The sequence below is a fragment of the Sceloporus occidentalis genome, unplaced genomic scaffold (genome assembly GCF_023333645.1).
Source record: "Sceloporus occidentalis isolate IW3139 unplaced genomic scaffold, rSceOcc1.0.p SCAF_2, whole genome shotgun sequence".
NCBI lineage: Eukaryota > Metazoa > Chordata > Lepidosauria > Squamata > Phrynosomatidae > Sceloporus > Sceloporus occidentalis.
The window spans coordinates 103,239,407-103,261,018 of record NW_028316982.1 but is presented as its reverse complement, the minus strand read 5'-3'; the positions used below and the strand labels follow the sequence as shown (position 1 = coordinate 103,261,018).

Sequence of the window (21,612 nt, the reverse complement as noted above, 5' to 3'; positions counted from 1 at the left end):
TCTAGTTCTTTCATGGCTGCCTTTCTCGGTCTATGTAACATAGCTGTAAATAAACCATATGAATTGAATTTATATATTTCTAGGAGTGTTTTGACCTTTTCTTTGGTCATGTCTCCACATTTTGCCATGCCTTGTCCTCCTTTGTGGGAATGGCATCTGGCAAGGTGACCAGAGGTCCTCCTTTTCCAGGACAAGCCCTACATTTCCACCTTCTGTCCGGGAGGAATCCCAAAAATGTCCTCCATTCTGAGCATGACATTTCTAGTATTTTGACTTTTTCTTTGTCATGTCTCCATCTTTCTACATTTTGCGGTGCCAGGTCCTCCTTTGCAGGTATGACACCTGGCAGGGTGACCAGACAGCCTACATTTCCACCTTCTGTCCAGGACAGACATGTTCTACATTTCCACTTTCTGTCCAGGAGAAACCCCACAATGTCTTCCATTCTGAGCATAACATTTCTAGGAGTGTTTCTAGCTTTGTATTTGGTCATGTTCCCCATTTCCCTGGAATGCCCTCCATTTTACGGTGCCTGGTGGTCCTCTGGTCACCCTGAGTCCAAACAAAAATCCACTAAATAGTGCTACTTTTTATTGGCCAACCAAAATGCACTATATACTTGTTGCAAGTTTTCGAAGCTCCATGGGCTTCTTCATCAGGCAAGATGCTACAAACCAAACAGGAGAAAAATTGGATGTGTTAGTAAGATTTTCTTGTTTCTGTCTTTAGTTAAGATGGTATGGGGAGGGCACCTTTAGCAGGCAGGCCTCTCCTCCTCTGGCCATGAGGCAACTGGGCAAAGTCCAGGGACGTTATCAGACAAGGGAAATTGTAAGGATAATCCAATGGCAATCTGAATGCAATCATGGGGTTTAACGTTATTGCGTGATAACCCACTACACGCAAATTCGGGCAATGGGAAGTCAGTCCGAATACAATCATGTAGTTTCATGTTATTGCATGAGAGGTGATCACACGCAATTTCGGGCAATGGCAAGCTATTTTCGGGCAATGGGAAGTCAGTTTGAACACAATTCAAATTCATGTAAATTTGCTGAACTAGCGATTTCATGTGAATGCGTTCTGGCCCCACTTTCTTTTCATTCGAAATTAAGAGAAATTCCTCCCGTGTGATAAACTCCCAAGAAATTTAAAGTCTATTTTGCATATCAACAAGGACTCCTTTTGTTTTTGTTTTGTTTTTTGCAATCCGAAATATGCCAATAAGACAGACTGGGCTCCTATTCCAGCTTGGCCTCTTGAGCAGCCCTCCTCCTCCTGCCTTTTGGGACCTGGCATGATGAGTGGCAGCCCCATGTGAGGCCTGTCAACAGCTGCAGCAGGACTGTCTGACCTTGCTCTTGGCACAGAAGAGGAGGAGGAAGAGGAGGAGGAAGGCCCACTTTTTTGCAGCCAGCACCACCACCTTCATGGCTTCCAGGCTGTTGCTGCGGCGTGCCTCCTTCTTCCAAAGAGCCCTTCTCCTGGGCCGAAACCTTGCACCCTCTTCTTCCCTCCAGCCTTGGAGCTCTGGCGGTGAGTAAAATTGTTGTTGTTGTTGTTGTATTTATTTGTATCCTGGTCCTTTCCCAGAACTGAGACTCAGAGCAGCTTCACAACATTAAAAACAGTACAATTAGAAACAGAAAAAAGGTATATGAAAAAGGAATTAAATTATTACAGTATTAAAACAGATGGTTATTAAAAGAATAAAACACCATATATAAAAAACTATCAAATTTTTTAAATGGTACAACATCCCAGCCTGTCCTGAAAACCCCATGGAGAGGCTGCAGAGAGGGGAGTGGGCTTTGGGGAAGGTGGGGCAGGCAGGGAGCAGATCCTTACTTGCTTGAGGTGGGCTTTGGCACACATCCACCCAGCCCTTCTTTTGTCTCAAGAGAGTGGGGGGCTTGTGTAGGGCCTCCCATTGCTTCCCTAAGGCAGACCCCCAAGTGGAGGGTCTCCTCAGGTGAAGGGGCCTGGCCTTTGGCCCTCAAGGGCACCACTGGGCCTGACTTTGCCCTTTAAGCCCAACTCCCTTTCCCAGAAGCCTTGGAGGGTGGGTTTCATTTGGTATCATTCCGCCCTTCCCTGTGTGGCATTTCTCCTCCCCCTTTTACTTGCTATTTCATTGATAAGATACATATCCAGAAAATCCAGTGGGTGACCTTGGGCAAGGCACTCTCTCTCAGCCTCAGGGAGGGCCACAGCAAACTCCCCTCTGAGAAAACGTGACCTGATAAGGTGGCCAAAAGTCAGAAACGATTTGAAGGCTCACAACAACAATATAATATATTCGATCTATGGTGTTTTTTTAATGTTGTAAGCCGCCCTGAGTCCCAGTTGGGAGAAGTAAATAAATATAACAACAACAACAACAACTGTGAGGGAAACCTGCACATGATTATTAAGTAAGGAAACCACCACCATCTTCATCTCAATTTGTGTAGAAGCAAGTGGCAATGACTCCTCCTCCTCCTTGTAATGACTTCTTGTTGTTTGGTACCTTCAAGTCATTTCTGACTTTTATGGCAATCCTATGGCGAACATACCACAGGGTTTGCTGGGCAAGTTTCTTCAGATGCCATTGCCATTCTCTGATGCTGAGAGAGTGTGATTTGCCCAAGGTCACCCAGGTCCTTATCACACGTGAGACTGGAACTCTAAACTGAAGCGCTTCCGTAGCCCTTCCGTGGTGAGGGAGAGGCGGAGCCATTTCAAATCCAAGGCAATTGACGTGATGAACTATCACACGTGAAGAACGAACTTGTAATTACTGGATCAAAGTGGAGTGAGTGCACATTGTATTACCACACCGGTACATACCATGCGGATTCAACTATTCGAATTGGGACCCTTGTGCATGCTCAGTGGGGGTCTGAATGCATTGAGACCTTTTACGCTTCCGGGGTGAAGAAGGGGGCCACTTCCTGGTTCCACTTTCACGTGAATGCTAGCCTCACGTGAATGACAGATTCACGTTTCTTTTTCCCTTCTATTTTAGTCTATTTTTTATTCTATTTACTCTAGAAAGTGTCCTGAGTCCTCTCTGTCAGATTTCCCTGCATCCCCCACCTGCTTCCTAAGAATATATCCAGTTTCCCTTAGTCTCCATGCTCCCTAAAGTACCACCTCCCTGAATCCAATCCACTCTCCTTCCCTTTGTAACAGTTGCCTTCTCTTAGGTTGTATCTGCACTGGGGAAATATTCCGGTTTGACTCCACTTTAACTGTCCTGGCTCAGTGCTATGGAATTCTGGGAGTTGGAGTTTGTTGTGGGGCCTTGGCTCGAGGTTATGAAATTCTGGGAGTTGGAGTTTGTTGCTCCCCCCAGCCTCCAATGCCCCCCTCCGTTGCCCCCATCTCTCCCCCCAGCCTCCTGTTTCATTCCCTTCATCCCTGTCAGCTACATCCCAGTGTGCCCTCCATTCTTGAAGGAGCATCGGAAGCAAATGGGGCAAAAGGGCAGCGCAGCATCATGGGAAATATGGGACCTTGGAGGTTTGGGGGGATGTACTGAGATGGAAGCAAAATTGCATTCCACACCAGATTAATTTGGAGTGAAATCAAACTGAGCTTAGAAGCAATTCTTGTGAATTTGCTTGTTACTGAATTCACAAAAATGAGGAGTCACTTCGTATTCACTGTGGAAGCTCCTCGGAACAACTCCCCATTGAAAGCAATCATGTGTGAAAATACATCACGTTATCACGTGAATTTTCATCGTTGGACCTGCAGTGGCTTCGAATCAGAGCTGCAAAAACCTCCGTGTGATCAGGTGACCAGTCAGTTTACATGACCAAACCAGGATTTGAACTTTGGTCTCCAGAATATGACTTTAACACACGGGGGATTCAAAAGGCACTAATTGGCCTTTTTTTACTTTTTGGAGAATCCCAAAGTTCCCGAAAGTAAAAAGGTATTGTTTTTGTCCACTTCCAATTCGCTTTATTTTCATGTTATTGCTGTTTGGGAGAAATGCGTCTGAAAAACATCCCGCATTTGTGGTTTTTTTCTACTTTTAAAATCCTGTTTCTTAGCAGGATTGGTCTAGTATGAAAAGGCTCGAAGACTCTGGAGACCATGGTTCAAATCCCTGCTTGACCATGGAACCCAACTGGGGTGACCAGGAGATAGCAATGGCAAACTCCCTCTGAAGAAACATGCCAAGAAAACATGATGATAAGGTCACCTTAGGGTCTCCATAAGTCAGAAACTACTTCAAGGCACACAACAACAAACCCACATCAAAAGATTGGAAAGGGAAAGGCAGACAGGCAAATAATCTAAAACAATTGAAGACATCCTTAAAAAAGTCTAAAACAATAGACACTATATCTAAGCTTTGCAATCTAGTCAGGGTATGAAGTGAAGCCAGCATCTTACCAAATCAGCCTCCAAAGCAAGGGCTTTCCACAACGAAGATGCCAAAGCAGAGAAGGCCGTCCGCTACATCTCTGTATAATGTATTCCTCCCACTGTTGAGATAAAGAGGAGAGAATCCTTTCCAGATCATAGTGATGGGGCAGTTGTGTATAGGAAAGGCACTCATTCATGGTCACATTTAGGGCTTTAAATGTCATCACAGCACCTTTTATTCAGAGCAAAAGCATATTGGCACCCACTAAGACTGAATCTCTTCACACACTTATTAAGAAATATGTACCATTAAACTGAGTTAGAGATCATTTCAGTACAGTCTTGAGCTGTAAATCTGAAATCTGTATGATGTTGTTATGTCCCAATGAAATGAGAAGTAGAGTAGCTGTGCTTTATTCTGCCTCACCTGATGGCCAACCCAGTGCCACTGAGAATTGTCGTTGCTATTTGCCTTCAAGTTGTTTCCATCTCATGGCGACCCTAAAGCAACCCTATCATAGGGTTTTCTTGACAAAATTAGTTCAGAGGAGGTTTGCCATTGCCTTTCCTTGAGGCTGAGAGCATGTGACTTGCCCACGGTCACCCAGTGGGTTTTGTGACCGAGCTGGGAATCGAACCCTGTTCTCCAGAGTTGTAGACCAACATGCAAAACACTACACCACAAAATCCACAAGCAAGGTACAAAAATGGTGGCGCCCCAGGAACTATTATTTGGTTGCTCTAAACTTACCTCTGAACTTGTTGTTTCCGTGAGAATCGTTGTATACATTGCTCTAGCTCAGTCTATGGAGATTATCGCACTGCGTTCTGAGACCGTTCTCATCACGTGATGAGAACGGAACGCATTTGAGTATACCGCACGTATGTGTTCCAATCGGGTTCTCAGAACGCTTAAATGTGTTCCAAATGTGTTCCAGGAGGGTACAGATATGAATGTGTTCCCAGAGAGCTGAAACGTGATGAGAACGTTTCAACAGAGGTGTGTGCGATATTCTTATCTGTTCTCAAATCCGTTCTCTCATTCCTCCGTCTCCTGATTGGCTGAAAGAATGACAGGCAGGGAGGGAGGCAGGCAGGCGAGCGACTGCAGTGAGGGAAGGTGTGTGTGTGTGAGGGGGGAAAGAAGGAGGGAGGGAAGGGAGGAAAGTTGGGACAAGTGAGAGAAGAGGAAAGAAGGGAAAGAGAGAGAAAGAGAGAGGGAAACAGGGGGGCCAGAGCAGAGAGCAAGAGGGAGAGGGTCTGGCTGCTTCTGCGGGGGCCTCTAGTGTCATGTCCAGCGGGGCTCCTGTGCTGGCAGCCTGCAGGAGGCAAGGATGGCAGGGATGCCCAGGACCTTCTCCTCCTTCCCTCCAGGAAGGAACCCACAAAAGCTCCTCTGTTTGGAGCAACACACAAAAGCAAGCAAACAACTCCCAGAATTCCATAGCAAAGAGCCAGACAAGAATTAAAGCGGGGAGGGAAGCTCACAGGCCCCACCTGGAATATTGTGTCCAGTTCTGGGCACCACAATTCAAAAAGGAGCGTGTCCAAAGGAGGGCAACTAAAATGGTGAAAGGTCTGGAAACCATGCCCTACAAGGAACGACTTAAGGAGCTGGGGATGTTTAGCCTGGAGAAGAGAAGGCTAAGAGGTGATATGATAGCCCTGTTTAAATATTTGAAGGGATGTCACATTGATGAGGGAGCAAGCTTGTTTTCTGCTGCTCCAGAGACTAGGACCCGGAGCAATGGATGCAAGCTCCAGGAAAAGAGATCCCACTTCAATATTAGGAGGAACTTCCTGAGAGTAAGGGCTGTTCGACAGTGGAACACACTCTTTCCTCAGAGTGTAGTGGAGTCTCCTTCCTTGGAGGTCTTTAAGCAGAGGCTGGATGGCCATCTGTTGGGGATGCTTTGATTGTGATTTCCTGCATGGCAGAATGGGGTTGGACTGGATGGCCCTTGTGGTCTCTTCCAACTCTATGATTCTATGATTCTATGAAGGCACACATTACATGCGCACACACACAGGAGGCAAAAGGCTGACAAGCAGCCAAAATGGGGAATTGGGATGACAGCAGAGGACTCTTCTTTTCTAACCGGTTTAAAGAGCTGCTATGGCTGCCGGGGCTCTGCCCTTGGCCCAGTCCCCTCCCTGGCAACTTGCTTTTCTTCGGCTTGAAGAGACCTGCATGGAGCTCCTCCTTCTTCCCAGCCTTGCAAAGGAGGTTTGGGATGTAACTTGCATCCCCATTTCTCTTTCTCCCTGCCTTCCTCCCGATCCCTCCTTCTTCCCTCCCTTCCCTCCCTCCTCCTTTCCCCCCCCTCTCTCTCACACACACCCCTTCCCTCACTGCAGTCGCTCGCCTGCCTGCTTCCCTGCCTGTCATTCTTTCAGCCAATCAGGAGACGGAGGCAGCCTTGGTGGAATATGTTCTCGGAACGGTTTCAGGAATCGCTGTGCGATAAAATGCAGTTCTGATCACGTTCTGATCACGTTCTAGTTTACTAATGCAGTAATATCTGTTCCAGGAACGTTCTCATCACGTGATGATAGGAACGTTCTCAGAACGCAGTGCGATAATCTCCTGTAACATCTTTTTTGAGTCAAGTTGATCAAAACAATAAAAAACCCACTATAGCTTTGTATAGTTTTCAGTTCTTTTCCAAATTATTTATTGATTGCATTTATATCTTGCCTTTCCCTCATGAGCAGCATGCATGACTCTCCTTCTCCCCACAATAACAGTTCTGTAAGGTATGTGAGGCTGAGAGAGTGTAAATGTGTTTCATGGGGACTTGATCCTAGATCTCCCAAGTCAAAGTCCAGCACTCAAGTATCACACCATGCTGGCTGCAAATAATCCCTACCATGGATTTACCTTTTGATTTTGGCCATAGATTGATATTTTCAGTTAACTCTCCACTATGAGTCCCAGTTTTTAATTAACACCTTCAGATCAATGTGGGTGATTTGCAGTTTGTTGGGATATTAATAATTTTATACAATCTTAGATATCTCACTTTTAAACCAACATGAGTTGCATCTGCGCTGCAGAAATAATGCAGTCTGACACCACTTTAACTGCCATGGGTTCATGCTATGGAATTCTGGGATTTGTAGTTTTGTGAGATATTTAGCTGCCTCTGTCAGAGATCTCTGGTGTTCCACCAAACTACAAATCCCAGAATTCCAAAGTATTCAACCATAGCAGTTAAAGTGATGTCAAACTGCATTATTTGCAGTGCAGATGCAGCCATGATCCAAGTTTGGCTGGATTGTTGCCCATTCTCTCCATGCTTTTTTAATGTTACGGATTTACTACATCCTGTATAGGTCCATGCAGCTATACTTTGTCTATGATGACAATTCAAGTAATCTAATGTGTGTATGTGCCTTCAACATGCCTGTCGATTTATGGCACCCTCATGAAGTTCATAGGATTTTCTTAGGCAAGGAATGCTCAGAGGGATTTTTGCCAGCCCCTTCCTCTGAAATATAGACTACAGTACCTGGTATTCATTGGCAGTCTCCATCCAAGTTCTAACCTAAGCTGATCCTGCTTTGCTTCCACGATCAGAAAGGATCTGGTGCCTTTATAGTATAGACTAGTTAGTACAATGCATCTATTTTGATCTTGCCTAAAGAAATGTAGGAAAGCTTTAATCTGATTTCACAAGCATCTCATCTATGTCGGTCCTTCCTTGAACAAGTAGACAGAAACCCATATTACTTGACCATATTCTGTATGCAGCCAACTATTCAAGCAGCAGATCACCTTTCAGTATCAACAAGATAATAAGTACTTATATAGAGTCATTTTAACAGAAATTCTAGTCCTGTGCTTTATTTTTTGGATTGTCTTTCCTCCCTCCTCAGATTGTAGAGGGCCTCTAATGTTTTTGATATGTACTTTGCTTAATAAATGTCCTAGATATGTTTTTAGTTGAACTTTCCTCTTCAAAACTAATGTTTGCAGAGCAAGGGGCCTCTTGGCTGTTGTAGAACCTCAGCAGATACAGATAACTTCATGTATACAGCAGTTGCTTTTTTTAGGTTATTTTTTTTCAGTTACCAGCATAGTGCTCCCATGTCAATTTGATCAAGGGATTTATAAGCATATGAATAGCTGTGATTAAATTTTTTAATTTCTCCCAGTGACAATTGTGCATATTCAACATCACTGCAGCTTCACTGGAAAAAATGTGCAGAGTTTGGAAGTCTTTGCCTATGTAAAATGTTATGGACCCTCCCCATGCATCCATCTACACAAAGGAGTTTAAGGCATTTCTCTTAATTTTGAATGAAAAGAAAGTGGGGCCAGAACGCATTCACGTGAATTCGCTAGTTCAGTGAATTTACATGAATTTGAATTGCGTTTGAATTGACTCCCCATTGCCCGAAAATTGCTTGCCATTGATCACCTCTCACACAATATCGTGAAACCCCATGATTGCATTCAGACTGACTTCCCATTGCCCAAAATCACATGTGGTAGTCTATCACGCAATAATGTTAAACCCCATGATTGCGTTCGGATTGCCATTGGATTATACTTCCAATTTCCCTTCTCTGATAATGTCCATAGTTTATTAGCTTTGCACTATTACGTCTACCATCCAGGTTAACAGAGGCTTTGAGATGAGAATCTCAAATGAAGTTAAAAGCTGGATGATTTTGCCATGGAGGACTGATATTTCTTCCATTAGTCTCAGGCAGCAGAGCTGATACTGCAAAATAGTGGGAGTCCAATGAGGTTAGGAGTCAGAAGTTACCCGGCCCTGCTTTAAAAATTTCCAGGGCATCCCGACTCTTCCTTCATGCTGCACTTGACATGTCTTACCACTGATTTCAAGGCATTAAGCATGCCTGTCACTAGATAGGACTGGTTAGTCTTTCAAGTTTGTTTTTATCTTGTTCTTTTCAGGAATCCCTACTGATGAAGAGCAAGCTACTGGGCTTGAAAGGAAAACTCTGCAAGCCATGAAGAGAGGAGAAGTATGTCAGTGCCAATAACAGCTCTTGTACATCAGCTAAGCTGAGCAGTTTCTTTAGAATGGCTTCATATTAAATGCAACTAACAACAGGCTACAGGCAGCTGGGGAGGGGGATGCACCAGTATCAAAATGTTAAAGTTTCAATCAGTTAGGTTCAAATCTATCAAAACAGCAGTATTAAAGCAAAGACAGCAGAATCAGAGATGCACTGCAAATTAAAGATGCATTGTTCAACATAAGAGTTGCAGGAAGCACGGTCATATTCTCAGTCCCCTCCACTACACATACCCAGCCCATGCCAAGCAAGTTCCCTGGATAAAACAACAAAAAGTTATTCCCTTCCAAGTAGGCATCTTTCTCCTTGTCACAGAAGGAGCTTCTTTCTTTCACCAATCACATCCACAAAACATATATATCCACAAATTCTTCCCATATCATGTACCAAATGGGGTGACACTTTCAGACCAGAGGTGGGCAAAGTACAGCTCTGGGGCTACATACAGCTCTCCAAGACTGTTTTCACACCCCTTGATCCATCCAGCCTCTCTGGATTTCCTTTTTTCTGTCTTAAAAAAAGAGGATGAATTGCCTCCCTGGAAGCATCAAAGTCTCAAAAACAGACTGGCAATTTGTGCCAGCCTGGGTCCGAAAGTAGGGCTAGGTAGAGCTTGATGTCCACATGCACCCAGCCCTACTTTCACTGCCTGAGCACCATTATGACGTGCACCCATCCACACAGGGGTGTCATGATGATGCATGGGCATCAGAGTGCCCAAACGGTGCTGGCCAAATGGGACGTCATCATGGCGCATGAGCACCATAATGGCTCCCCTTCCAGGAAGCTGCTTTCAGCAGTTTCTTTTTGCTCCCGAGAGGGAGCGGATTGTGGCCGCACCATGTGGTTGAGATGGGGAACAGCAGCAGATTAAAATACAACACATAACATCAGTTAAAAACAGATAAACCAGCTACAACATTTAAAAGAACATATAAGACCAATACATATCAGTCCTCAGTTTAAAATTCATAATTTAAAAATCATCTAGCTCAGCATGCTGCAAGAGGCTTGTCTTTAATGCTGCTTTAAATTCAAACAGCATATTCAGCTGTTGAATCTTTTCTGAAAAGTTGTTGCACAGTCTGGGAGTGCCTGAAGAAAATGTCCTTTCGGTGACAGCTGCCAACCTTGTTCTGGTTGACTGGAGTAAATGTCCCCTAGAGGACCTGAGTGTATGGGGCATATTATATGGGAGGAGGCAATCCCATAGGTAATGCAGACCCAAATCATGTAGGGCTTTAAAGGTAATAACCAACACTTTGTGCCTTACCCAGGACGAAATTGTCAGACAGTGAAGTGATTTTAATATTGGCGTAATAAGAGCACTCCTAGATATTTCAGTAATCAATCTGGCTGCCATGTTTTGAACTAACTGAAGTTTCCAAACTTGGTACAGAGGTAGCTCAAAGTACGGTGTATCACAGAAGTCCAGCCTTGATGTTACCGGCATGTGCACTACCAGTTTTAGGGCCTCTAGCTCTAGGAGCGGTGCAGCTGGCATAACAGTCAAAGCTGATAGTAAGCACTCCTGGCAATCCTATCACAGCTGTAATCTGAAGTGAAGGATCCAGAAGCACTCTCAGACTGCAGAAACGAAAGACTTTTAAAGGGGAGTGGAACCCCATCTAGGACTGGTTGACACACCTGCAAACCTAGGTTAGGACTCTTTGCCTTAAGCACCTGCATCTTGTTGGGATTCAACTTCAGTTTATTTTTCCTTATCCAACTCATTATCTCCTCCAGGCAGTCATTCAGAGTAGACACATTATCCTTAGCTGAGGCTGTTTTTGAAGGCAACAGGATGCAGGGCTCCCTGCATCACATAACACAAAACGTAACCAGTTTTTTAAAAACTGTAAGTGGGAAATTTTGGTAACCCTTGAAATCCCCAGAGAGTATAGGGAAAATTGACCTCTGGACCAACCACACTTGCCCACCCATGTACTAAGCAATTTCAGAAGCAAGAACAACCTTTGTAGCATGAATTATTCATGTATCACTTTGCCATGCCAGGTAGAAATGAGTCAGAAAAACAAGGAACTGGGTTTGTTGAACACACAGCAAGATGGACTCTTGGTAATGTGTGACTTAGGCATTGCCTTTTTAGTGGCATTGGTTAGTTAGACACCTACCCATCCACATCAGGTGGAAATGAACCAGACAGGGATCAGATCTTACAGGATTCACAGCAAAACAATAATTTTGAAGGTTTTAGGCTGTGTATATGTTTCAAAATACATCCTTCAAAAGACATTCAAGGAAAGTGAAAGAATAATGCCTCTTCCAGAATGGGAATCTCTTGTAGTCCTTTCAAAGAAGCCAAAAGAAATAGAAAGAGAGCACCCATCTTAACTTACACATGTTATAAAATATTTTGGGGAATAGCATCATCAGGAAAAAAAATGCTTCAACAAATAATTAGACCTCGACTCATTTGATGAAATATGTTGCAGCTTTATTCTTTGTATAAGACAGAACTAAGGGGGGGGGGGGGGGACCACCAGCCTATAGTGTGACATAAAGGCATGTGGAAAAAACACTTTGTGGTGATAATGTATCAGCATCTATTACTGTATCTATATCAACCTCTGACTCCTTTTCCATTTTGTTATAAAGTTTTGGTTTGATGGCTAGAATTCATTAAGGCATTTACAAATGTGTAACCTAGAGTTGTGCATTTTTTACTGGTTCATATTCATGTAGGGACTGTGAAATCTCCCCAGTCCCCATTTACTAGGCAGCAGCCATGGGATCGATGGGGATCTACAGTGGCTTTGCTAGGGGTGATGTGGTGGTGCAGCCTGCACTGAGTGACACCCCACAAGGAGAGCGACACCCGATTGGGCTGTCCTCCCACTGTGGGGAGGAGAGAAAGCCCCCAGCCCTGCTTCCCCATGACAGCAGCAGTCTCTTCATGAGGAAGTTGCTGCCAACAAGGGAAGAAGGGGTGAGCATGGCCTTTTGACCACACTCCCACTGGGTGACACCAGGGATGGCAAAGCCACTGGGGATCTACTCCCCTTTTGATGAGGGAGCAGCTGACTGACATTCCCACCCTGTGATGGCCTTCCCTTTTATCGTAGAACGCCCCTTCAGGCCACTCTTCGTCCTCCGCCTCTGGATCCTCGAGGGCAAGAAGGTAATGTGGCCTTTCATGAAAAGGTTTAAGAGAATTGACATGATAGACCTTTGGCTTGAGACCGGTGTCAGGGAGCTGTATAAGGTAGTTCACAGTGCCCATGCGCTCAAGCACTGTGGCTGGGCCTATCCAGGAAGTTTCCAGTTTGTTAGTCCGTGAGGCCTTTAGGACCATGACCTGGTCACCAGGCTGGAAGCATCGCTCTCTGGCAAACTGGTCATACCAAGCCTTTTGATCTTGTTGCGCCTGTCGGAGATTGTCGTGAGCTTCTTGCCACGTTGTCCTGAGCGTGTTTTGCAGCTTTGTGACAAAGTCTACCACATTAGTTTGCTGTGAAGGTTGGTCGCCTTCCCACTGTCTGCGCACCAGCTGCAGTGCCCCTTTCACCTCGTGACCATAGACTAGCTCAAAAGGTGAATAGCCCAAGCTAGGATGTGGGACGGATCTGTAGGCAAAAAGGAATTGCTGAAGAGCCAAGTCCCAATCATTGGAGTGTTCATCCACAAACTTTCGTATCATGGTCCCTAAGGTAGAGTGAAAACGTTCCACGAGGCCATTTGTCTGGTGGTGATAAGGGACCGAAGTGAGGTGTTTTACTCCATGTGTCTCCCAGAGACGGTCCATGGCCTTGGACATAAAGTTAGTCCCTGCATCCGTCAGGATCTCTAAAGGCCATCCTACTCTAGCAAAGATGTCCGTCAATGCTTGAGCCACGGCCTTGGCTGAGATAGCACCCAGTGGGACAGCTTCTGGCCACCGTGTGCAAAAGTCCACCAATGTGAGGATATATTGTTTGCCCCTGGCAGTTTTCCGGGGAAGAGGCCCTAAAATGTCCACTGCCACTCTCTGAAAAGGTACCTCTATGATTGGTAGTGGTTGTAGAGGAGCCTTTGCTGGATCTTTGGAGTTTCCCACGCGTTGACAGACCAAGCAGGATCGGACAAAGATGGCTACATCCTTGTTCATCCCGTCCCAAAAGAAAGCCTTCTTAAGCCTGTCCTTCGTTCGCGTAACTCCTGCATGGCCACTAGGGTGATCATGTGCCAGGCTGAGTAGTTTGGCCCTGTATGCAGCTGGGACCAATAGTTGTCTTAGTGGTGACCAGTCTTCCTTAAAGTCCTTAGGCCAAAATTCACGGTAGAGCAGGCCATCTACCACCACAAACTTGCTGCGGTCATTTGAAGAAGTGGTATGTGACTCAACCCTCGCCAAGGACCACACTGCCTGCAAGGTTGGATCCGAGTGTTGTTCCTTCTGGAACTGTTCCCTTGAGACCGGAACTGGCTGCTCCTCCACAGAGGGTAGAGCTGGGAGTTCTCCAGTTGTAGGTGAAGTGTTGTCCCCATTTGGGACAGGAGTTGGCGCCACAACGTCCGCTGGTGGCGACATATCCCGTTGTGGTTCAGGGATATCCTGTGGCTGTGGTTGCTGCGTAGCGGCCACGGCTGCTGGGACCACATCCCTCTCCCCTCCCTCAGGTAGGGGTGTTGTAGGATGAGAGACTGGCACGGACATACCCTGTTCGCCCTGGCGGACCACGTCTGCCCGAGGAGCCTCCTGTGGTGTACTGGCTTGACTGGGCTTCCCAGGTTCGCTGCGGCTTCGCTTTGGTCTAGGACGGCGTGGGGAACTTTGCTGCGCCTTCTGGACATGGCGGTGCAAGTCCTCCCCCACAAAGGCAGGGCATTCATAGTCGCTGTATATTGCAAAAGTCCAGGGTCCCGTCCATCCACTGTATTTAATGGCGACCCTTGCCGTCGGCAGCAGACTCGGTGGTGCCCTGAAGCCTTTTACCAGAACCTTGGTGTCGTTGTCGATGAGGTTAGGGTCTACAAAGGATCGATGCAGGGCTGAGATCTGTGCGCCTGAATCCCTGTATGCTACCACCTCCTTGTCACCCACCCACAGGGTGTGTCTGAGGTGAACAGGAATCATGGAGGGATCAGGATCTACTGTTGCACCAGACTCAGCCACGTGAGCTTCGGCCTGAGCCATAACATTTATTGTTGTAGGGTTTTGTGGGCATTGGGCCCTAATATGGCCTAATTGTCCACAAGAATAGCATTTAGGTGCCTCTTTGGCCTTAGGTTTACCTTGTGAAGACGATGAAGGTTGTTGAGATGCTTGTGGCTGAGACGCTTGAGACTGACGGGTTTGTGGCTGAGAAGGCTGCGACTGACGGGGGGGTTGGGGCGGATTCGGTGTAGCAGCCTTGGAATGTTAAGGCTGAGAGATGTCCTTGCGTTGAAAGTGATGTCCAGGCTGCCCCTTTTTGAGATATCCAGCACTGGGCACTGGAGGTTGGGCTCGCTTGAGGTCCAGGTATGAATCCGTAGCCTCTGCAGCTTCTTGCAGTGTCTTGGGGTCCTTGACCAACACATGATGGACCACGTCAGGAGGAAAATAAGTCAAGAATTGTTCCAGATCCATGCGAAAGAAGACCTCTTCCAGCGAAGTTATCTTAGCTACCTGCACCCAAAGTTCTCTGTTGCGTTGTATCGCATAAGCCAGGTCGACGGCGGAAGCGTCTGGCTTCTTGGGTGTGTCCCTGAAGCGTCTTCTGGCTGCTTCTGGGGTGATACCAAGGCGTTGGCGCGCCTTCCGTACGAAGAGCTGAAAGTTCTGCATCTCCCCCCGCGGCATACTGGTTTCCACATCTCGGAGAACCCCGGAGATCTGGGGCCAAAGTTTGTTCATATACTGATCCTCCGCGACCCCGTGGAGTTCACACGTCCGCTGAAAACTTTCCAGGAAGCTTTCAAAATCATCGCCGTTCCTGTAAAGGGGAAACCGGCGAGGTGGTTCAAGCCGCACTGATGCTGGTGCAGGTGTAGGTTGGTCCTGGCTGCGATTAGCCAGGAGGTTGACCATTTGGCGCTGCAGAGCCTCGTTACGTTCAGCCAACTGTCGATTTTGCTCAGCCATTTGGCGCTGCAGAGCCTCGTTACGTTCAGCCAACTGTCGATTTTGCTCAGCCATTTGGCGCTGCAGAGCCTCGTTACGTTCAGCCAACTGCCAATTTTGCTCAGCCATTTGGCGCTGCGTCTCTGTGAATGCGGACAGCATCTGGGTCCACATCTCTATGCTGGGCGGAAACGCTGGGCCCGGCAATGACGAAGCAGCAGGGTCCTGGCCCTCGGTATCCACACTGGGTGGAGATGACGCGCCAGCTGTCGAAGAAGTAGTGCTGCTCTCCCCTCCTGGGGTTGCCTTGGTAGCTTTCTTCTTGTTGACCATGGCAATGGCTGTGCACCAATGCAGAAATCTATTCTAAAGCTAACTGTAATGCAGACACGCGAAGCACTAAGAAAACAAACAACAACAAAAAAATACAATAGCTTGCTGAAAGGAATGGGTGTGCTTAAACACTGCACACCATGGGCCAGAGAGGAGAGGGAGAAGAAGAGAAAACCCAGATCGGAAAACCCAACTCCCTCCCTGAACAAACTAAGACAGCAAACTCAACTGTTTATGCTGCAGTTCTCCAACTCCACCACTAGATGGTTTTCCCAGGCGTCAGTAGCCACAGGGAAAAAAATGGTCTTTTTAAAGCCCACTGACCCCCCTTCCTTTCCTTAGCTAAAGAAAAGAAACAGGCCCTCCTTGAGTGGGCTAGAGGCCCCCTCCCCTTCCTTAGTGAGAAAGAAAGAGAAAGACCACTGAAACAGGAAATGCATGTTTTGGTCCTGCGAAGAGGCCAAGCAGTAAATGCCACCCTAATTGCCCTTTTTTCAGCCAGGCACAAGATCAAAGGGATCTCTGTGTTGCCCCTAGCAACTCCTCCTTGATTCCCTCCTCCCCTTCCTTCCGAGAGGGAGACCAGAGAGAGAGAAGAAAAGAAAAATCACTGGCAACTTTGCCATTCCTTTGTCTCCAGCACACCTGTAGCAAAGTGGTCAGATCACAGCTTTTTACAAGCTGGATCTCCGTTTGTTGGCTCTCAGCCCAACAGAATTCCCAGCTGTTAGGTTTAAAGGGATGCTGTGGGCAAAGCCACTCCTCCTTTTCCTAACAGCAGCAACACACAAAAACTGCTTTCCTCTCTTCCCACCAAGGAGATTGGAAAGAGAAAAAAAAACCTGAAGCCTACTCTCTGTTTGAAAAGGAAGGCTACCCCCCCCCCTCTTCTCACACCAGAGCAGACCCACACAAAGAAAAGAAGGAGTGAGAGAGAGAAGGATTCTCCTTCCCCGCCCCCAGGCAGGTAAAGGGAGAGCTAGAGAGATAGACAGAGAAGAATCCACCACTTTCTTCAAGCATCTAGCTGAACTACAGCTCCCAAAGCGAAAACACACTTGCCTAGCAAACTATGTTTCCAACAATCCGAAATCCGGATCCCACCGCTGCCACCATGTGATGGTTCCCCTTGCGAGCAATGCCCTGTGCGTGGCCCTTACTCTCAGGGAGCCCCTTAAAAGAACTATTTTTCCGCTGCCACCACTCAGTGAATTGTCAATGAACTATGTTTCCCAAGCACACACTGAGACTTGCTTGGGAAAGAGATCTAGTTTCCTTTCTTGCTAACCCAGAGCAATCAGTAACCGAGTTAAGGCACGTGTACAGGAGCAAAGAGACAGCAGATGCTTTTAAAAGAAAGAGTTTATTTTAAAGAAATAGCATAGAATAGAAAGGTATCACTCATGCCAGGCCTCCTTGCCTTGCAGGTCAGAAAACACAGTTACAAAGATATTCATTTCAGGCAAGCTATTAGATAAACATAACAAAAAGACCTAGACGTACTGACTAACACTGTTCCTGAACTACTCACACCATGATGGGATTTGTAGTCCTTGTGGAGTTCTTGGAATCAGGGAGCTGGCTCCTTGCCAACTCTACCTGCATTCCTGAGCCGGTCCTCCGGCTGCTCGGAGGACAAAGACAAGCCTCTGGTTTCCCCAAGCAAAGCCAAGATGGAGAACAAAGGACACATGGTCCTACAGGGGTATTTAAAGCCCTCTCTTGGAATCTTTTGAAACTGCCGCTCTGGCACTGTTGATTGGCTAAGTGAGCCTTACGTCAGCTATGATGCCACAGCTCATTAGCATGTGATGTCATCTCTCATTAGCATGTACCTCCTCCCAGATTAACCCTTTGTAGTTCAGGGGAAGTCCTCAGGTGACTGGGACCAGTCATCACACACCCCCTCACAGGAACAATCTCCAGTGTGAAGAGGACCCTTTTTCTGACTGTTCAAACAGAGATTGCTCATGTGAGACCATCAATCAGCTGCTTCCTGATCAATAATAGAAAGACTCCCATTGATCACAGTGGCTGCTGCCAGGTATGTGGGGATTGGGAGGGTCAGGCCAAGATGAGAATATTGTAAAAGCCTATTAAAATCTTGTTCAAAACATATATGTAACATTCCCTAATGTAGAATGCAATGGGCATGGGCACTTACAGATCAGGATCAGGATTTTAATGGGGTTTCACAATATTCTCTACATGCTCTGCAACCAGAAAGGCATTGCAGATGTCACTTCCCCACATCTCAATCTACAGTACCTTAGGAACCCTTCTGTTGGTGTGCTCCCTGTCTGAAACAGTAAGTTTTTAGGAGAGGCATTGTCAAATGCAACTATGGAGATTATCACACCAGACCCAATTCAGCAATAATCACAGTAATGAAAGCTATCACAACAGTAGCGCTATAGTGCTCGATATTTTTGCAGTCATGCAGTTGCATGATTATTGTGACATTACCCTATAATATCATGATTGAGTTTCTCACACATCCATGAATGAATCATTAGTACATTGGAATTGATCATTTCACACATGCGCTGTTCTGGCACTACACTGCATGTCTTGAAATCACATTCCCATGCCGCACAGAATAAAAGACAACAAAATAAAATTTATTACTTCTCCACCTTGTTTTAATCCAGTGTAAACAAAATTGTGCCTCGTAGCTGAAAAAAAGGCTGAAACCCACTGCAAAACTAATCCTGGCAAGAAGAACGGATTGCCTCCACCATACTGCATTCTGGGTATCCCTTGTTGCTTCCGCAATAGCCTTTGCACTCCGCAATAGCTTTTGCACTTTCGCAATCGTGCTTCACTTACGCTATTTAAATGTCATTCATGGGATTTCCCTGTGAATGGTTTGTTGCAGGAGCATTCCTGCTTCTTCCCAGGATAAATCCTGGATGAGCACAACATCCTCTGAAAATCTTCTGCGCAATCACACAATTTAGTTGAGATTATGCCCTTTTCTTCCCCCTAATCTCCTATAATGATGCAGCTCCATCACTGTAATTACACCTGATATTCCAAGATCTCTGTCCCCATGTTTTCTTAACATCTCACATTTCAAAGTCTGAGATTTTCCCTAAATACGTTTTAAGCTACAGTGAAGCCCACAAGCTGCTCTGCACTTTAATAGGTAAACTTCTTGTTTCAAAACCAGCCATTTCTTTTCGTTTCAGGCCTACAGTTAGCACTGGAGGTTAAACTTTTGGTACACTGACCAATACTCAGAAATACGTATATGAATAATTCCACCCAAGCTTTGGGTCGGTATGATACTAAAGTTGGAGCTTCAATTCTTTCTTTGTGCAAAGTGTCAAAACAATTATCATCCAGAATCTGTGTTTTAGTACATGCTGTAGAAAAAAAGACTGCATTCACTAGAAGTGATTTTTTCCTCCTCTTGAAGGGGGAGTTGCCCAGCCATGGAGATATGTGACAATGGGGTAGTTCTAAATTTAGTGTGGAGTGCAATGGTATTTAAACTTCATATCCTTATTCAGTAACTTGGTAGAGCTATGCTTGAAGTGTCATTCAGATAAGGAACTAGGAATCAGCTTCAGCATCCTTCAGTTGACCTGGTGTCTACTGGTGGACACAACAGCATTAGAATCTTGCCAATTTTATATGCCTACTTTCTCTCTGCTGGTTTCTAGCTGGGATCAAATGTGTGCTAAGAAAATCTTGACCAGTCAGATTAACTGAAACATTAACTGAAATGTTATTTGTCAGTGATTTTAGAAAACACGCTTGTTAGTCAAATGCCCTGCCCTATTCAGAGATTTTTGTGGTTGGGAGACAGATGTCATCACCTTCCATATTTCCCCACTATATTTTAGTTTCTTTTTTCCATATACATAAAAATATTTCTGAGGGAGAGATGGAACAATGTACAATCACTTTTAATTGGTAGCACCAGAAACCTTCCACCTGGTTAATAGTAATGCTATAAAGCCTCTTAAACATGATGTATTTTATGGCCTCAGCATGCCTTAATTCATTTTACTATAATCCTAACTCAGCATTTCCACATTTTTCGACTATACACTGATTCTTAAGAACCCATCTCTAGTCACACAATATAGATAGATAGATAGATAGATAGATAGATAGATAGATAGATAGACAGACAGACAGACAGACAGATTTGTGAAACATTCTTGATAATGCCTCTAGCTAATACTCTTATTGGTTCTCTATAAAGGATCCATACAGCATATTCAAACCCAAGAGAAACTCAGGAACCAGAGAAGATCCTCACATTGTTCCATCAATTGGGGACAAGAGGCTTGTAGGTTGTATCTGTAAGTATGAGTTAATCTGCCTTCATAATTTGTGCATTTTAGTTTATTTTGTTAAAAAAAAAACCCTATTAAGACACATTTTTGATACAATCTAGTCTTGCAGCAGACTCATCCTTTTGATTCCAGTGAAGGTAAGTAATGTATTTCCCACTCTCTCTGTGCACTCAGAGTTGGTGACAGTTGAAGGCACTTCCAATGGATACAGAGAAAAAGTGAGATGATGTTGGGAGAAGGGGCATGTCCAGACTTCCCATGCTCTGTCCTGATCCTGTTGCACTGCCTGTGTGTGCAGAAAGAGTGAATCACCTGTACTGCACCTCTTGGGGGTCTGGATCCAAGTATTTCATCAATATATCTATTAAGTGTTTACAGGAATATTTATATGGAACAGCTTTGGTTTTTATAGCTTGGGTGAAAACCAGTGCTTTAAGAATATTTTAAGACAGAACCATGGAGCAGGCTTACACTTACTTTTTGAAAACTGGAAACCTTGATTAATCTTCTGTCAGTTTTAAATGCAGATGCATACAAACTCCATAGTGGTAAAAGGTGTACTTTATATTTAAAGACAAAAATGCATTTTATTTTGAAATATCAATGCAAGGGCAAGTGAGAACCAGAAGAGTGATTCCCTTTCACAGGCTGTTTTTACTCCACACACCTGACATCTGGTGAGAATCCAGTGAGTAGCAAAAAGGCTAAGCCCTTCCTGTCTGTTCTGTCTCACACTCCTAAATTTGGGAACCTATTTGTCAAGGAACCAGCAGTTCTGTCCTAAAATGACAGTGATAGAAAAGATTGAGCAACGTGCAAAAGACAGACCAGTTTCTGGGGCAAGAGCAGTTAAATGTTAATTATCCTAGAGAACCAAAACTATTTTCAAATCAAGCTGGCTTTTCTATAGCAATGCTGTAACAATTCCGAAACCTAAATTCTGAAGCATGTAAATGTTTTGCCTTTTACAGGTGAGGAAGATAACTCTGCTATTATTTGGTTCTGGGTACACAAAGGAGACAGCCATCGTTGCCCCCAGTGTGGTGTTTACTACAAGTTAACCCATCATGAACTTCCCCACTGAGAAGACTGATGCTGAGACAAAATTCTCTCTGGTTTTCTGCAAGTTGTAGACTTAATAAAAATGTTTGCCTGTAACTGCATCATGTTTGGCCAGGTCAGTGCACTTAATGATCAAAGAAAAAACAGTCACAAGTGTCAGGTGTAAGATTTCCCAATTTTTCATTCGGGCTAAACCAGCCACAAGGCCCCAATGTGGATAAGATTTGGAAAGTACTGATATGCTGGTTCCCTAATTTAAAATCTCAACTCAACCATCAGAAACTGTTTGCCACATTAGATGAAATGTAAAGGTACTGGTATGGTGATATTAGATGAAATGTAAAGGTACTGGTATGGTGATATTTAATGTACAATTAGGATATTTGTACTTTAATGCTCTCAATTCCCATCCACTTCCAAGTGTGATCAGAAACATAAGCCTACATC

At 45.1% G+C, this 21,612-nt stretch overlaps 1 protein-coding gene across 1 annotated transcript; it reads left to right on the top strand.

The window, feature by feature from the left end:
* Nucleotides 1-1,368: 1,368 nt before the first annotated feature.
* On the top strand, nucleotides 1,369-21,266 carry LOC149318812 (cytochrome c oxidase subunit 5B, mitochondrial-like). The gene is made up of 4 exons (XM_089510513.1): nucleotides 1,369-1,536; nucleotides 9,290-9,360; nucleotides 20,010-20,109; nucleotides 21,075-21,266. The coding sequence occupies exons 1-4, from the start codon at nucleotides 1,431-1,433 to the stop codon at nucleotides 21,185-21,187; spliced, it is 390 nt and encodes a 129-aa protein (XP_089366639.1). The 5' UTR covers nucleotides 1,369-1,430; the 3' UTR covers nucleotides 21,188-21,266.
* The last annotated feature ends 346 nt before the right edge of the window (nucleotides 21,267-21,612 follow it).